Source organism: Lissotriton vulgaris, chromosome 5, assembly GCF_964263255.1.
Source record: "Lissotriton vulgaris chromosome 5, aLisVul1.2, whole genome shotgun sequence".
In the NCBI taxonomy this organism is placed as follows: Eukaryota; Metazoa; Chordata; class Amphibia; order Caudata; family Salamandridae; genus Lissotriton; species Lissotriton vulgaris.
The window spans coordinates 1,066,267,673-1,066,285,643 of NC_141693.1; the positions used below are offsets into that span (position 1 = coordinate 1,066,267,673).

Consider the following 17,971-nt stretch of genomic DNA (forward strand, 5'->3'; position numbering starts at 1 on the left):
ATTTTATCCTCCCTCTCCAGAGTCCATCGCATCTCGCGTATTGAACGGTCCTGCCAGACCCATGCTGCCAATGGCTCCAAAGCCAGAGCGAATAGGAGTGGGGACAGGGGGCATCCCTGTCTGGTCCCTCTGCTCAGATAGAAATCGTGGGACTTGCGGTTATTTACCACTACACGGGCCAGTGGGGCAGAGAACAAAATGTGCACCCAGTCAATAAATTCCAGGCCGAAGCCTAGTTTCTCCAGCACCGCAAAAAGGTAGGGCCATTCGACTCTGTTGAATGCCATAGTAGCATCCAATGACACCAGCATTGCCGGTTCCTGAATTGTTGGAGCCCGGTCCAGGACCCCGTGAAGTCAGCGCAAGTTGAGGGCGATATTCCGGTGCGGCATAAAGCCCGACTGGTCTGGGTGTACCAAAGTGGTGATAACCTTGGTTAACATCATAGCCAGCAACGTTGCCAGGACCTTAGGTTCCACGTTTAAAAGCGAGATATGCTTATTTGACGAACAGCACGCCCTGAGTTTACCCTCCTTGTGGATGACCACTATGTTGGCAATACATTGGTCATACCTAAATTGCCCCCTATCTTTACTGTCATTAAACATAGAGCGAAGGAATGGAGCGATTCTATTAGAACTCAATTTGTAGAGTTCTACGGGAATGCCATTCGGTCCGAGGCCTTGCCGGAGTGTACTCCTCTGATAGCCTGCGCTACCTCGTCATTCGTGAGCGGGGAATCCAGATATTTACGGTCGTCGTCGGGGAGCATGGGCAGTTGGATGTCCCTAATCATCCCTTTATTATCCTCCTCCGTGTACACCCCCTCCAAACGATATACCTCACTATAGTAGTCTGCAAACCTATCGGCGATGGCCTGCGGGTCAGTGATCATCTCAGAGTCCTCCCCCTGTAATTCAGGCACTAACAGCGAAGCCCACTCCCTCCTCTCCAGCCATGCAATCATCTTTCCCGCTTTGTCTCTGTGCTCATATACCCTACTCTGGGTCTCGCCGCACTGCGCCCTGGCCCCCTCCTTCGCAAGACTACCAAACTCATCCTGCCGTAATTTAAGATGATCGAGACCTTCTGGGGATACTGCCTAACCCTATCCAGTGTTATCACTGCCTCCTCCACTTTCTCCGACTCGGCCTGTCGCTCCCTCTTTTTCTTTACGATCAGGGATAGGACCTCTCCCCGGAAATCAGTTTTGAACGCCTCCTACAAGGTTAGCGCCGAGTCCACCGTACCCTGGTTGTCCTGGAAGTACCTGTCCATAGCCCTGACTATATCTTTCTTAACGGTGAGGTCCCTCAGGTGCCAAGGTTTGATAGGGGCAATCTTGCCGGCAGTGACCTGGTCAAATTCCAGCTGTAACCAGATGGGGGAGTAGTCCGAAATGCCCCTCCCGGACAGCATACGCCTGGGCATCCGGGACTAAAATGTAGTCTATCCTAGACATACTGTGGTGTGCGGACGACACATGCGTATACTGCACGCCAATTAGGTTATACATCCGCCAACTATCCACTATTCCGGTTGTATCCAAGTAGTCGGGGAGCCCCCTCTGCGCTGGTTGCAGCGTTCTGACTGGGTGTCAATCTGTTTCACCGTCAATCACAGCATTAAAATCGCCACCCATGACCAGGCTGCCCAAAGGCAGAGTTAGAAAAATAACACCCAAATCTCTAAATGTATCCATCTGTAGACCTGGTGGGACATAGATGGAAACAGAAGTAGCAGCCTTCACCTCCCATTGACCCGAAATGCCAACGTACCTACCCCACTGATTGGACCTAGTGGCTTGAATAGTCAGGGGAAAAGAGTTTTTGATCAATATGCCCACCCCCCTCGACCCAGACGTGAACCCTGCATGTGCTACCAGCTTGTAGCCCCCCTGTGTAGGGCCATGCACCGATTCCCGATAAGATGTGTCTCCTGCAAAAGCACCACGTCTGGGGAGTGACGTCTAATGAACGGACTAACCATCCCCCTTTTGATTTTATCACCCAACCTGTTCACATTCCAGCTAAGCACTTTGATCCCCGATCCCTCCCTACCATTTGACATTGGGCTGGTATAGAAGCATCACTGCACTATCTCCTGACGTTACAAACATTAAACCAAAAACCAAACATACCCACGCAAGACGTGGCCCCGAGAACCAGGAGCCCCACCAACCCCATCCCCCTCCTCCCTCCCTGCACCCCTGCTCATGGCTTCCGCCCATCCCCAACTGGCAGTGTGCCTGTCACCCCATAATCTAACTATTGACTAACTAAAGGTAGAAATGAGGAGGAAGGCCGGTGACCCATCTCCCCCCATAGCCCCACGAAAGATGACCCCCGCGTCTGCAACAGCCCATACTTATCATGTAGTCTATGGGTTCAAACAGATGAAATACATGTGGGTCTAACCCCACTACCTGACAGTTCTCAATAGTCCCATAGATTCTGGGCCTCCATAATTCATGCTCCTGTAGTCCGCCTCCTCCGTCTCGATCTTGCCCCTCCAGCCCGCTCGGGGGACGACTGTCCAACCAGTCCGACGCCACCTCCGGATTATCAAAAAACCAGGCCCTCCCTTTGACCTCCACCCTCAATCGAGCTGGGAACATCATTGCATACTTCAATCCTCTGTCCCTGAGTTTTTTCTTTACTGCAAGGAAACTTTGGCGTTGTTTCGGGACAGTTTGCGTGAAATCAGGGAAAAATGAAAGGGTAGCGTTCTCGTATCTCAGCGAGCCTCCCGAGCGGGATGCCTGCAGGATTGCGTCTCTGTCCCTGAAATTCAAAACCCTCGCAATCATCGGGCGTGGGGGCGCGCCAGACCTGGGTCGCCCCCCCCCCCCCGGCACCCTATGTGCACGCTCGATCGTGAAGAAGTTACCCAGTTCCTTGGGCTTGAGATGGTTAAGGATGATGTCCTCGACAAACAGGTCTGGGGCCGGGCCTTCGGCCTTCTCGGGGACACCAAGAATACGTATGTTGTTGCGTTGGGCTTTTCCCTCGTATTCATCCAGTTTCGGATCGATCAGGTCACAAGAGGTTTTGAGGTCTCGCACCTGCTGCTGGAGCAGCGCCATGTCATCGATTAGGCTGGCAGTCTTTATGTCCAGTGATTTGACTTTTTCGCTTGCTTTTGTGAGGTCTGCCCGAATGAGATTGACCTAAATTGTGACAGTGTCCAGTTTATTGTTCAGTGACTCCATCTTCTGTCCCAGTGACGACTGGACACCATCGTTTCCCACCATCACGTCAAGCAGCGTCGGCTCAGCCGGCGGATCTGAAGAGTCTCTCCCGGCCAACTGAACCCGCTTGGAAGCCGTAGGAGAACCTCTGGGCATTGTGTAGCGGTCCAGTTTGTTGGTTTGGATCTGCTTTGACCCTTTGGCGGATCTGGACTGATGCTTGTCAACATCTGGTCTGGTCGCCATCGGAAGTGCAGCCCCCCAGGTGCGCCGGCTCCCCTGCCCTGCCAGATGCAGCAATACCTCATAGATCAACAATACACGCCTGCGATGAGCTACTGGACAGCACACTCAACGGGCCTGAGCCCCAGCACCAGTTGCTTATTAGCAGCTGATCCGCCGGGCGGCAGGTCTGCTAAGTCTGGCCGCAGTAGAGCCGCAGGGCCGGAAAGCCGTGATCATGCAACTGTAGGATGGCCGCGTTAAAGGCAAAGATGGGAATCACGGCCCAGAAACTGGCCTCCTTGGTCATCCAAGCATCCCAGGGCCAAAATGGTATCACGTCACCAGCGTTGAGAGTCCGGCCGGACTGGTGCCCCGGACGGAGACACCCCGCAGCGTCAAACGAGTGGTACATGGACGTTCCCACAAGATGGCCCTCACTGCAGGATATTGCACAACGGTGATGGTGGCTCAATGGTAGAGCACAGAGGGGGGTGCGTCGCCGCCAAACAGTACCGCAGAGAAGTCACAGAGAGACACCTCAGCACCGCGGCAGCCCACTGTGTCCAAGTCTGTCACAAATCAGAGCTGCTGCAGCACAGGCGCGCGCCTGGGCCCGCTGCAATAGTATGGCGTAGCTGTAATTGCATGGGATTCCCCGGCCACCAACAGATGGCAGTTAAGCAGGGCAGGTCCCAATGTCAGCAGCTCCCCCCAGAGTCACAGACCAAAGCTGCACATCTGCTGCGATACCAGCAGCAGTGGATGACTTTTCTGCAAGTCCGAGGGGGTATCCAGAAGCCGATAACTCCCCGGTCACAGCTGTGCGAGCGGTCCTCGCAACAGCCTGCTCCTGCCACTAGATCTGCTGATACCGCCAACCTCCGGCTTCCCTCTTAGGTCCGGTCGCACTCCTCCCTCAAGTGCCACCCATCCACGGGCAATCTGCTCCCATTCTTCCAGGCGGGGGGCCTCTCAGAAGCTTCCCTCATGGCCACCAACCGCAAGAGCTTCGGTGCCGGGGCCTGACCGGCAACTTCCGGTTTCCGGCCCCGGTGTTGTCGAGTTGAGAGCCGACCAACTCCCAAAATTGAGCCCCAGGCTCAGAGAAATGTGCAGGCCGCAGAAGACGGGAGGTGCAGCTCCGGCCCCCGATGTCGCAGAGGGGTCGGAGTCACTTCAGGGAGCACTGCATATCCTCAGCAGACCGGCAGCGGGGTCGAGGTACAGGATAACTCTCAGGATTGTAGGGCTAGACGACAGGTCTGGCGGAGCCGAGCTCTTACGTGGCCATCATGGACCGGAGCGTGGCTCCTCCCCCTCTCATATGCAATCTTGATTATAGTCCCTCTCAAACTACTTCGGGGAACAAATTTATCTCCCGGAAGTACCAAACCATCTTTCACTGAAAGTTAATCCGCTACTAAAGAAAGATTTCTCAATTCACCCAGTAAATTTCTAGCTTCAGGCCATTTGCTGGAAGCAAAACTTTGGATAGAATAGTGTCATTAGAACAGGCAACCTTCCATTTCGACTCTGAACTAACTGTACTACAGTTTTCAATTGCATCCAACACAGCAACACATTTCACTTCATCTTCATCAACATTCTCTTCATCATCCTTTTTCATCAACATCCTTGATGAGCAGCCAGCACGAATATTTTTGCCTACCTAAATGTGTTTAATGCCAACATTTAATTCTTGTAATTTTTAAATTAAATGAGTCAACCTTGCAGACATAGTGTTACTGGAAACTTTGCTGAAAACAAAAGTGAGTGGCTTGTGGCCTGTAATGATTTCAAATTTTGGACCCCAAATGTACATTTTAAATTTCTGGACCACCCAGACACAAGCTAAAGCTTTATGCTCTATAGTGCTGTAGTTTTTCTCAAAATGTTTGCGTGATCTGGATGTAAATGCCACAGTTAACTCTTTGCCATTTACTCTCTCACTAAAGATTGCCCCAAACCATTCATGCTAGCATACACTGTGATAATTGAAGGACAATCATCTTGAAATGCATGTAATGCCTGATCCGAAATAATCATCTCTTTCACTTTACCAAATACAACGTTCAGTTCATGGGACCAATCACATTTTTTACCTTTCTTGAGTAAAACCCAAAGAGGCTCCACAATTTGTGCATAATTACTGACAAAGCTTGCGTAATACTCGGCAAGACCCAGGAATGAGCGCAATGTATCTTTATCACAGGGAGGGGTTTTGCCTCTAAGAGCCCTGATAATGGAAAAGTTTGGTTTAATACCTTCATCGGAAACTGTGTGGTCCAGGTAATCCAGTTCATTCACTCCAAACTTACACTTATCAGCTCTTACAGTCATGCCATGTTTTTCAAGAGCTGTCAAGACCTTACTTAGTAAAATAAAAGGTTCATTTGCATTCCTAGAAAAGATTAATATGTCATCTAAATATGCCTGCACTCCTTTCATGTCTTTAAAGACTAAGGGCCAGATGTAGGAGGGCTATTACCGGTCGGTAACGGCTGAAATTAACGAATTTCGGCCGTTACGGACCGGCAATAGGCTTTTGTTATGTAGGGGGCCAATTTACAGATTCGGTAAATACCGAATCGGTATTTACCGATTCGGTATTTAGCGAATCATCATTTACCGATTCGGTGTTTACCGAATCGGTAAATGACATGTAGGAAGCACTTTAAACAGTGCTCATGTGCTTTAAGGATTCGTTATTTACCACCAACTATTAGTTGGTGGTAAATAAGGAATACCTTAGAAAATGCAAATCAATGCATTTTCAACTGTGCCATGTGGCAGACATACATGCCCTTAGGGCTTGTATGTGTGCTACATGTATACACAAGCATTAATCAGGGGTGCAACAGGGTGTCAAAGTTACACACTTCCACCCTTGACTCTTTCCCTATTTTACGGTAATTGACATTCATTCCTATGGGCCTCCAGGCCCATAGGAATGAATGGCAATTACCGAATAGGTAAATATCAATTCGGTAATTACCGAATCTTAACGATTCGGAATTTTTGACCGATTTTTTATCTACATAGCAATTACCGATTCAAAAATACCGAATCGGTAAAATTCAGTATTTTCGGATCGGTAATTTACAATTACCTACATCTAGCCCTAAGTCCATTAAACATTGAACGACGCTAGCTGCAGATGCTAGGCCGAAGGGAAGTCTTAGACGTACCAAAATGTGTGACAAAAGTTGTCAATTCCTGCGAATCCATGGCTAATGGAATCTGATGGTACGCTGATTTTAGGTAAATCAGTGAAAACCACTTAGCACCCCCAAATTAGCAAGAACTTCATCAATTGTGGGAAGAGGGTGACAATCGATTATGATGTTCCTGTTTAGGCCCCTCAAATCCGCACAAAGCCTAATCTCGCCTGTCTTTTTGCGTGCTACTACAATGGGAGGCACCCACTGTGAAGGTTCTGTAGATTGGATTACAACTTGAGAACATAACCCTTCTAACATGGACTTTAATTCTTCTCTGGCGCTCAAGGGGACTGGTCTGACCTTGTGTACTACAGGATGTGCATTAGGTAATAACCTGATTTTATGTTCAAATTCCTATACACACAACCAATTCGGTCTTTGAATACTGTTTTAAAATCAGACAACAAACTATTTATATCCAGATCCGGTCCATGCACACTACATAAAGAGGGTTCATTAGCTCTTACTGGGTTATCATCACCTGGAACTAGATACAGCCCTATCTAGCAAAGTCTTTCCAACCTACAATGTTCTCTCCCTTAATAGCTACATACATTTTAGTTAGAATTTTCCAACCTAAAATTTCCACATTAGACATAAAAAAACAATATGTCTATATCTTTTTCTCTGAAGGCCTTTGGGTTCACATCCGAAGTTTTTACCTCAGTTCTCCAAAAAAAAATTGTCTCGGAGAATTGTGATCAGAGATCCTGAATCAGCCATGACCTTTGTTTCCAAACCAGCAATTAAAGTGTCACAAAAAGTACCTTTAATGTCCAAAAGATTATCCTTGTAATCCACAGTCAAAAGTAAGTTATCCAGAGACTCAGCACAATTGTTCATCTCAACCTTCACACTTCCAATTTGAACGGGTTTCCTCTGACTTCTGCAGAGTTTCTGAAAATGTCTCATCTTTTTAGAACTAGAACAATGTTTACCTAACGCCAGGGAACCCCGGAAATTGCCAATGTGAAATTTCGAACCACATCTATAACAGAACGGTTGGATCTTGTTTTGTGCAAATTTAGTTTGTCTATCCTTCACACCAACAGCAAGTAAACCCTCGTCTTGTTCTTCCTCTTGTTCCGAAATTAGATTAACTTTCGTAGTAACATTGGTTTACTTGGCCTTTGTAAAGATGACTGATCTTTCAATACTTAAAGCCAATTCTATCACTTCCGTGATAGAAGGATTTTTGCAGCTTAAAATCCTTTCCTTTATTTTCTGTGAATTGCAATTGAAAACAAACTGGTCCCTGATAATATCATCCATTAAAGGACCTAATCCACAAGTAGTGGCTAATACCCTTAGTGCCGATATGTATTCCTCCACTTTTTCTTCCTCCTCTTGTTTGCGTTTGTAAAATTTATGTCTTTCTAACATAATATTAGGAGGTTCAGAAAACTGCTTTTTAAGTCTTTCGATTGCTTCTAAATAAACATTCCAATTTCTGTCACCAGACTGACCAGTAGGAGAAGGAATAGGTGGTAAACGTTTGAAAATACGTTGAGCTGCTTGTCCTAAACTACCAAAAAGGAGAGCAAATTTGTGAGCAGGAGACTATTCCGTTGCATCAATAGCCACCAAATGATTTTCGAATAGTTCAAACCATTCTTGCCAGAGTATACTTGGCCTTCCCGGTTTTCCTAAAAAAGGAGGAGGTTGAGTGATAAGTTGAGATGTCGCTGTTGACATATCAGAGTGAGCACTTTAAAATGCACAAAATAAATCGATAAATAAATAAATGAATGTCTCTTTATTTATGCAAATGAGTTTGATGTAAAATGCAGTGGTGTGCATATCACCGAATACGCTGTAAACCTAAAGTGTGTCGAAGAGAGAGAGTGAACAAGACAATAGGATGTCCAGCATAGCAAAAATCACGACTGTGAAGGTTGACACCAGTTGGTATAATTAATTGTAAATTATAATCCAAATTAATGGATGCTCACCCTCCCCTTCGAAGGTGTGTGCATCACTGTATAAAAAAATGTAGTAGAATACACAGCTTTTAAGGTGTCCGCATCTTCGTGATGTGCGAACAGCTGATTGTGAATTCCGACAGCTCAATTGTAATTCCCAAGCCAAGATGGCTACCGACGTCCTCACACAGAGTGAGCACGTAGAACCTTGATTCCTTTATACTGATGGGTGCTCAGAATCTGTGCGTGTGCCTCTTTTGAATCTGTGACACAGCGTGAGAGACCTGCGCATGAGGCAACGCTTGGCCAAACCCAATAAAAGAAGACCGGCGAAAACTATTTTAAATCGATCATACCGGCTTCTAATGCTGTCCATCACTGTTTCCTGCTTTCTGGCGAGGCGGAGTTACTTTTGGCAGAAGGAAATTTGAATTTGCCAGTCAGGATGCATAGTGTTCCCTCGACGTGACAGGACCTGTGACTGAAGGAGTTCCCAGTCATCGCCAGCCACGGCCTGCGGAGGGAGTTTCGGCGGGGCGGAGAGGCGGGGCGGGGGAGGGACAGGGTGAGTGGTACTAAAAACCGGAATATGGATAATTGAAGGTAAGTAAACAATTTAATAAATAAAACGAATTTTGTAGCACGCCCTGCATCACGTGTTGCGATGCAGGGCGCCCTCCACCCTGCCCCTCCCCCACCCCACCTCTCCGCCCCACCGAAACTCCCTCCACGGTCCGTGGCTGGTCATCGCCAATATGTGGTAGATGGATATTGAAAGATGAAGACCACGTTCTCAAAGGTAACTAGATTTATTGAATATTCATAAGGCTTCGGCCACGGCAAAGAGCAACGCACTCTCGGAGGTTCGATCCGCAACTGGAATTACCCGATTGAATCCCAGAGGATGCACACTCCAGACGCAAGGCACAGAACATCATGACAGGTAAACATTCTCAACATAAACATAAGTAATACTAACCCACTACAGAAATTCCGGCCCTGTGTTCTATGTACACTTCATACATGCCCTCCTGTATTGTCTCGTTGCCAGACTTGCTGTATTCCATGCATTGCGGCATTATTGATACCCTTATGCAGTAAAAAAAATTTCAACAACAAAAAAAAGAGATGCACAATGACCAAAAGTCATACATAACTGTGGCTTTTTTGACAATTCACTGCACCAATAGTAAAATCATTTTCCAAAATGTAACGACTGGCAGATTGTGTGAGGAACATTTTTGTAAACTGTTCATCATTCATGTTTAATCTCATATGACAAGAGGACTGTAGTGTGAAACATGTTTTCACAGGACTTTTAAACCCTGTTCTTTATTCTAGGGAGCGCTGCTCCTGGTCCAGTTCCGGAAGGTCTGATCCGCATCTACAGTATGAGGTTCTGTCCATATGCCCAGAGAACACGGATTGTCTTGGCAGCCAAAGGAATCAAGTAAGAATTAAAGTCACATAATTTGAAACCTTTGTTCTTTGGTAGTAATGTGCAGGGCATCAACCCTAGTTATATCCATTTGTGAATATTTTAATAGGTCTTACCTGGTTTTGACTATTGAGATGTATTTATTTATATCTGTTTAAACATTATAAAAACGACTTCATTTCCAAGCAGGTTGTATACATTTTTGTGGGGTATAACAATTGTTAGAACCGGCTGTCTCTAGTTGGCAGAGGTATACACTTCTGACAAATAGGGACACACCTTTTCCAGTCAGGGCAAGGGGATCACACCCTTTGATAACCCCTGCTCACCCCCTTGGTAGCTTGGCAGAGCAGACAGGCTTATCTCAGAGGCTGAGTGTTAAGCATTTATGACCACATACAGTAATAAAGTGAATACACTACAAATGGACATGACACAGTAGTATTATAAAAATAAGGATTTTTATATAAGGCTTAGCACATGACCAAATAACGTCAAAAATATACACAATCTTAATAAATACTCTTTGAAGGGAAAATAATAGTTCAAAGGTGGTTTCTTCTTTAGCACAAAGTCTTTCGTATCAAAAGCAACTCTTCTTCCTGGAAACACAGTTCTTGGCAACAATGTAACCCACACGGGAGTTACACGACGTCGAGGCAAAGTTAATCCAAAGGTTCGGCGTCAACCGCGAGGAGCGCTACGTCGAGCCCGGAGTCACACGGACCCCCAACAACACAGTACCTTGGAGAATGAAGCACACGATGATCAGCGGCGTTGAGCAATCCGGCGTCGTGTCTTCGGTGTCGATTAGGCCTCAGTAGTCGTCGATGTCGATGATGCTGTTGCAAAGTGAGCAGCGCTCACGGCGTCGAGAGGGCACGCAGTCGATGCGATCAGCAGCGGTGCAGACACGGGGTCCCTTGGAGCTGGAGCCGAACTCACTACTCACTGGCGTTGCTGCTGGCGTCGATCAGGCCCGGCGGCCGGCGTCGAGGAAGCGGGACACTTGAGCCGTCACTCACGGTGTCGAGCTGGATTCGGCGACATCCGTCGGCGTCGAGATTGCTGGTTTCAGAGGTGCTGGATTCACAGGTTCCAGCAAATAGCACTTGTAGCAGGTGAAGTCCTTTAGCCCTGTGACTTCAACAGGAGACTGGCACTCTTCCAGTCCTTGGAGATTTTCTTAGCAAAGCGTTAGAGTACACACACAGTTCCTCTCTCCTGGTTCCTTGGCAAAAATAAAGAAGCACTGCAGGATTCCCCCCAGCAAACAGCACACTGGCAGAAGGGGTAGGCAAGTCCTTGGATCAGCAGGCTTCTTGTCCTTGGTTTCAGGGTTCCTTGTCAGAAGTGATCTAAATTCTTGGTTCAGGGGTCCTTCTCTTATACCCCTTTTTGGCTTTGATCCCTTTGTCCATGCAGGGGAATTTCCCAACATCCTGGGTCTGTTGTGGGTGGAGCCAGGTAGAGGCGCCTGGTCTATTCACTGAGCAGGGCTAGGTCCTCAGACCCCCAGCAGGAGGTGGAGCCAGCATTGTCACTGGCAGGAGCAGAGCTATCGGCCTCCCGGTAGGAGGTGGGGCTAGGATCGTCCATGGCAGGCACAGAGCCATCAGCCGCTTGGCAGGAGGTGGAGCCAGCATTGTATCAGGCAGGCTATCAGCAACTACTCTCCCCCTACTCTCAACGCAAATGTCCCACTCATCCCACACTGACTCATTCAGACCTCTGGAGCCACCCAGCTCCTGTCACGCACACACAAGACCAGCAGAAACCAGTGGTGATGTCGGCTCGCGAGCAGCGGTCAGTTGTTGTATAGCGGATTTCACATACCTGAAGGAGAGCGGAGAGCGGTGACGCTGCGGGCATCACGGCGAGCTACCGGCTAATCTTGGAAGCCGTTTGTCGGCTGGATTCAGGGAACCTACAGCGGATGGCGGAGAGCTCAGCTCTGCAATCCGCCGAGAGTGAGGGGGCGGAGTCACGCCATTTGCCGTCCGGGAGCTGGGGGAGAGCGGCGCTAGGAGTAAGCAGAGGGCGAAGAGTGCTGGCAAAGATTGGAACACCGACTAGTGGCGGCAGGGGTCGAGGAGTGGAGACCCTTACGACCAGCCCTCCACAGCATTGTAGTAGTATCCGGACTGAAGGAGCAAATTTCGGCGAGGAGCAAGTAAGCAAGGGGGTGAAAGAGGGCGGAAAAATAACCAGATATCAGCTGAGGAGCAATAGACCAGAGAGACAGGGCTGTCTGTTGGAAGCGAATGATCCTGACTATTTACAAGGGGGTTCATCCTCTCTTTCAGTAGAGTGTAAGAAGGGTGATAAAAATGAGGGGATAAAAGGAGAAACATTTTCTAAACCGACTTTTTCTCCCTCAAAGAAAGAGACAAAAAAGAGACAAAAAAAACAAAAGGCTGGATTTAAGACCCCAATAACTCCTTCACTCAGTTCATACTTTAAACCTGTCCCTAAAGTTTTGGTCTTGAAACCTGGTTCCACTTCCCAGCTCCAGCCCCATCTTAGGGCTGAAGAGGTAGTAGAGAAAGCCGAACAGGATTGGTCAACCCTCTTAACCCCTAACCCCTTTCAGGTTCTGGACACAGAAATGGAGGTAGAAAATGCTGTTAGCCTTGATGCAGACCTAGCAGAGCCATCTACCAATCAGATATTCCAATCTAATACATCAGATTTATTAGCGGGAAGTCCAACTGTGGTTCCTACTGAATTGCGAGAGAATGCGGGAGTGGATATATTTACAAGGAGAGATGAAACTTCAGTTAAAGGGAAAAAAACTTCCTCAGAAGAAACTAGTCCTACACAGCATGAGAGACATGCTTCAGCGGATCTGTCCGTTATGGAACTCTTAAGGAAACTGGAGCAAGATATTCATTTAGGTTTTGGAGCCTCTAAAAAGAATCAAGAGCGTATAAGTGCCACATGCACTTTGTTAGAGGACAAGATCGATAAATTAACTATACGTGCAGGACAGATGGAATCTGAGATGAAAATGGTGCAGGGAAGAGTTTTGGATAACCGCAAAGAGATAGAGACATTATATTCTCAGGATAGAGAATTAGATGAAAGGGTAGAAAGATTGGAAAACATGCAAAGGCGCAACAACCTCAAAATTCTTAAACTTCCAGAAGGGAAAGAGGGGACAGATATAAAGACTTTTGTTGTGCAAATGCTAAAAAAAGAGCTGTCACTAGATGAAACTGAGGAGTTGTTGCCCCGAGACATTCAACGAGTACATCGCGACCCCTTTAGGCTGAATTCAGACCGGGTAAAGCCAAAAAAAATTCTAATCAACTTTGCAACATACTCACTGAAGGAGAAAATTTTGCAACTTGCTCTAAAGAAAAAGTCTATTTTGATAGATGGAGTATCAGTGGACATTAGGTCGGATCTGTCTCCAGCTACAGCGAATAGGCAATGGGAGATGGGAAAACGATTGACACCCTTAAGGGAGATAGGAGCTACGGCCCAGTTAAAATTTCCCGCCTTCCTAAAAGTCACGTGGCATAACAAAATGTATACATTTCGTACAGTTGAGGAAGTAGATGCCTTTTTGGATGTTACTCAAGTAGCATAGAAAGTAGCATAGAAATAGAAAACTGACCAAGGTATATGTAAAAAAATAAATAAGTGACATCACCACTGAGACGTCCACTGGCCTGGGCCATGGGAGTAATGGTTGGGTTTTCCGGGGAGGGAATTGAGAGCGAGGGGAGGGGAGGGAGTGGGTTCAGGGAGAAAAAAAATAATATTCCTCATGAGCTATCTTGCTGTGTTCTAATCAGAAGGGAAATCTGGGTACTATATGATAAGTATGATGAGCAGGGCTAATAAAAAGGAGCTAAGGTTCCTCACTTGGAATGTTAACGGGCTCCGAGTCAAGTCAAGAAGATTACTAATTTTGAAATATTTAGAGGACTCGCCAGCACAGGTTATTATTTTGCAAGAAACACACTTAACACAAAAGGAATGTAAGGACATATTCACTACTCAAAAATGGATTGGAAATGCTATTTACACATCTCAAGACTTGGTTACAAAGGGAGTGGCTATTCTGATTATAAGAGGATCTGATATAGTAGTTGAAAATAGTCTAGTAGACAGTAGAGGGAGATGGGTGATTTGTAAGCTACGATTGCCGGGAGAAACGCTAGTAGTAGTTGGATATTATGGGCCAAATACTGATGATCCTACAATTTTAGAGAAAATTGAAGTGGAACTATTGGAATTCTCAGGTAAAATTGTTATGGCAGGAGATTTCAACACAGTATTAGATGGCAAGCTGGATAGAACTGGTAATCCTAGGGCAATAGTGAATAGTAAAATGACTGCTAAGGTAAAGTCAATGATGGTTCAGCTAGGGTTGTGTGATATTTGGCGACTTAAAGCAGCACAGCAGCTAGGATACACGTTCTATAATAAAAAATACAAACATAATTCAAGGATAGATTGTTTTCTGATAGATATTAGGCTGAAAGAGTGAGTTATCAATGTAGACCATATAGGGGCACATCTATCAGATCATTCTGCCGTGTGTTTAAACTTAAGTTTGGAACCAGAAGAGACGACCCCGGTTTGGAGATTAGATCGCACAATTTTAGCTGATGCAGAAGTCTTAGAAAGTCTTAAAGAAGAGATACAAATTTTTCTGGAGATAAATCAGGGATCAGCTAGGGAAGACATAGTGTGGGAAACATGCAAAGCATTTATGAGAGGTAGAATGGGAGCTCTAGGTGCAAAAAAACGTAGATTATATTACAGTCAAGTCTCTAATCTAGAAAAAGAGATCCGAGAGTCTGAATTCATTCGAATCTCTCAGGGATCTACTATCTCAGATGGCCCATGCGAGAGAAAACTCTTAGATTTAACGGTTCAACTTACCGCAACACTTACCCAAAGAGTTAAAGAGAGATGGGAAGCCAGTCAGTTGGCACACTTTTCATATGGAGAGGGATGTGGTAAGCTACTAGTGTGGAAAGCCAAGAAAGATGTTACACGGAATCAAATTAAGGAGATTAAGAAACCAGGGACAGATCAAGTTATTACAGAAAATAAACAGATTGTAGAAGCGTTTCAGCAATACTTTGCAGATGTTTATACAGAGGACCTCTGTCCAGATAAGGTTGAGATTGAGTCCTGGTTGCCTCTAATACAACCGCTCGCAGATGAGGATATGTTGGAATTAAATAAGGAAATAACTCAGGAAGAGCTGATGAAAGTTATCAAGGAAGGCAAAAGAGGGAAAGCCCCTGGATCAGACGGTCTACCTGTAGAAGTATACAAAGCTTTAGGAAATACGGTGGTCCCCACTTTGTGTCATTTGTATAACAAAATTTTTAGAGGGGAAGTGGCAATCCCAAGCTCATGGAATGAAGCTACTATTGTTTTAATACTTAAACCAGGGAAATCTCCAAAAAGCATGGATGCGTGCAGGCCGATTTCACTTTTAAATTGTGATTACAAATTCTTTTCCAAAATCCTAGCTGATAGGCTTGGTAAAATCATTCATAAACTGATTCATGAAGATCAAAGAGGTTTTATTAAGAAGAGATACTTAAAAGATCTTACTTTTTCATTGATAGGTATGATAGATTTAGCCTCTAAATATGAATATCCCTTGGCAGTGATTGCGTTAGATGCTGCCAAGGCTTTTGATCGAGTCAATTTTGTATATTTAAAAACTCTTTTGCACCATCTTAATTTAGGAGATAAGTTCACACAATCTATCTTTTCTTTGTACTGTGCACCCACATCAAGAGTACTGGTAAACGGAACCCTTACGCTTCCTATTAGAGTAATGCGGGGCACCCGACAAGGATGCCCCTTATCACCGCTGCTCTTCAATATATATATAGAGCCTCTTGCATGCAAAATTAGAGCTTCAGTAGAGATACCCCCCTTTGTTGTGATGGATTGGTCCAAGAAACTTGGGCTATATGCGGACGATATTATTGTTTATTCTACTAATTTAGTTGGATCTTTGGAAAATTTAGTGAATACGACAAAGGAGTTTGGTAAGATTTCTGGATATCAGTTAAATCAAGATAAAACTGAAATAATGACTTGGAATCTTAACACTGAAGGTGTAAAAATAACAAAAGAAATGAGGTATTTGGGAGTTAGGATTACTCAGAAAATTGAGGATTTGGCAAAAACTAATTTTGATAGGGTGAAGAAAGAGGTTAGTGACACCTTAAAAGGCTGGATGAATTTACCCCTGTCAATATATGGAAGATCCAATCTTGTAAAGATGGTGATTGTACCTAAGATTACTTTTTTGTTTGAGACTATTCCGCTGGGCTTTAAAAAGGAATGGCTGGCGAAGCTACAAAGCATGATAACATCGTTTATCTGGGCGTCAAAAACCTCTCGAATCTCATGGAAGAAAATAAGGAGGAAAGTTGAAAAAGGAGGATTGGCGGCTTCGGACATACGAATATATGCATGGGCTTTTTGTTTAAAAAACTGCAGGATGTTGTTGGGTACCCCTGCTAGTTCTCAGATCGGAGGTCTTTTTGCGATAATGCTGAAGAGATTAGGTCATCATGAGTTTGGTTTTTTGTATAAGTTTGGAGACCCTAAGTTTTTCAAAAAGGTGAAACTCAAGACTTTGAGAGACTTGGCTGAGATATGGTATAAGATCAGGAAATTATCTAAACTTTCGTATTTCAGCCATAGTGCCCCAATATGGGATTCTCCTGGAGCCCCTTCTTGGACAAGAGATGCGCTTGCTTTAAATTTGAAAAAGGAACCTGATTTGCAAAGGTGGAAGGACTTGTTTCAAGACGGCAATTTAATTCCTTGGGGTATTTGCCAGCAAAAGTGGGGCTCAGTTTTTTCAAAATATAAATACTTACAGATTCAAAGCTGGGCAAGCCATTTGGAAGCAGAGATTGGAGTGGAAAATGAGTTTGAGTCAAAGTTGGAGACGGGGGCATTCGAGAAGGAAGTAGCTTTCTGGTATTGGCGAATACTAGATATGGAGGATGGAACATTTGATTTACCAGAGACCCTGTGGAAGGAAAGCTTGCCAAGGATCGCGACAGAAGACCAATGGCAAGTAACTATGTGCATGCTATATAGAATTGTTAAACCGGCAAACCTAAGGCGAAATCTTTTGTTTACTATCCACAGGGCATACTGGTCTCCATACAGGCTCTCTAAATTTAAAGATGGAGGGATTGTTGGATGTCCAAAATGTAAAGCTCCAAATGTTGATGACCTACACATGTTTGTGTCTTGCCCAATTATCAAGAAATTCTGGTTTGATGTGAGTAATTCTCTCTCCAAATCTTTGAACCAACCCATTGAGGTAAGCCCTGAATTAATTATTACTGGGAGAATTGATTTACAAAATAGATTTTTGAATAATAATAATGACTTATTTTTTATGCTATGTTGTTGGCACGTCGAGAGATATGCAAACTTTGGGTCTCACCACTTAGCCCCACTTTATTAGATGGGTTTTAGCTATGAGGTACATGGCTAAGCTTGATATGTCAGACCGATCTAAAAGAAATAGAGGATTTTGGATACCCTTCCTGCTAAATTTTGGTTAAAGTTAAGTTTATGTTAAAGTCCAATGATTAAGCCCGTGCCTGTCTCGCTGGTTTATGAACTATCCCAGGACGATAAAGAGAGTTGGTGGAAGACACACATGTTGGGTCAGGGGGGGAAGAAAGATAGTTTAGAGGAAGGCCAGGCCCAAAATATGTGTTGTCTACGCCCCATCACTCTAAATCCAGCCTAAGAGATAATAACAGCCCAGTGGTGGATTAGAGAGAAGAATGGGCGGCAAGACGGCAAATGAGGATAAAAGAAAAAAAAAAAAAAAAGACCAGCAGAAACCAGAAATGGTTAGACAAGAAAATAGACACTTTTTAAAAGTGCTATTCTCAAACCCAGAGTCCAAAAACCATCCACACCAACGGATGCGTAATTAAACCCCGAGTTCAGG

At 45.3% G+C, this 17,971-nt stretch overlaps 1 protein-coding gene across 4 annotated transcripts in view; it reads left to right on the forward strand.

Annotated features, from left to right (window-relative positions):
- LOC147712018 (glutathione S-transferase omega-1-like) overlaps positions 1-17,971 on the forward strand; it is a 610,936-nt gene that overhangs the window by 473,653 nt on the left and 119,312 nt on the right. For all 4 annotated transcript variants that reach the window (XM_086922748.1, XM_086922750.1, XM_086922747.1 and 1 more), the window contains exon 3: positions 9,900-10,008. In XM_086922748.1, coding sequence (XP_086778874.1) covers positions 9,900-10,008 — 109 coding nt within the window. The remainder of the gene's footprint in view (positions 1-9,899; positions 10,009-17,971) is intronic.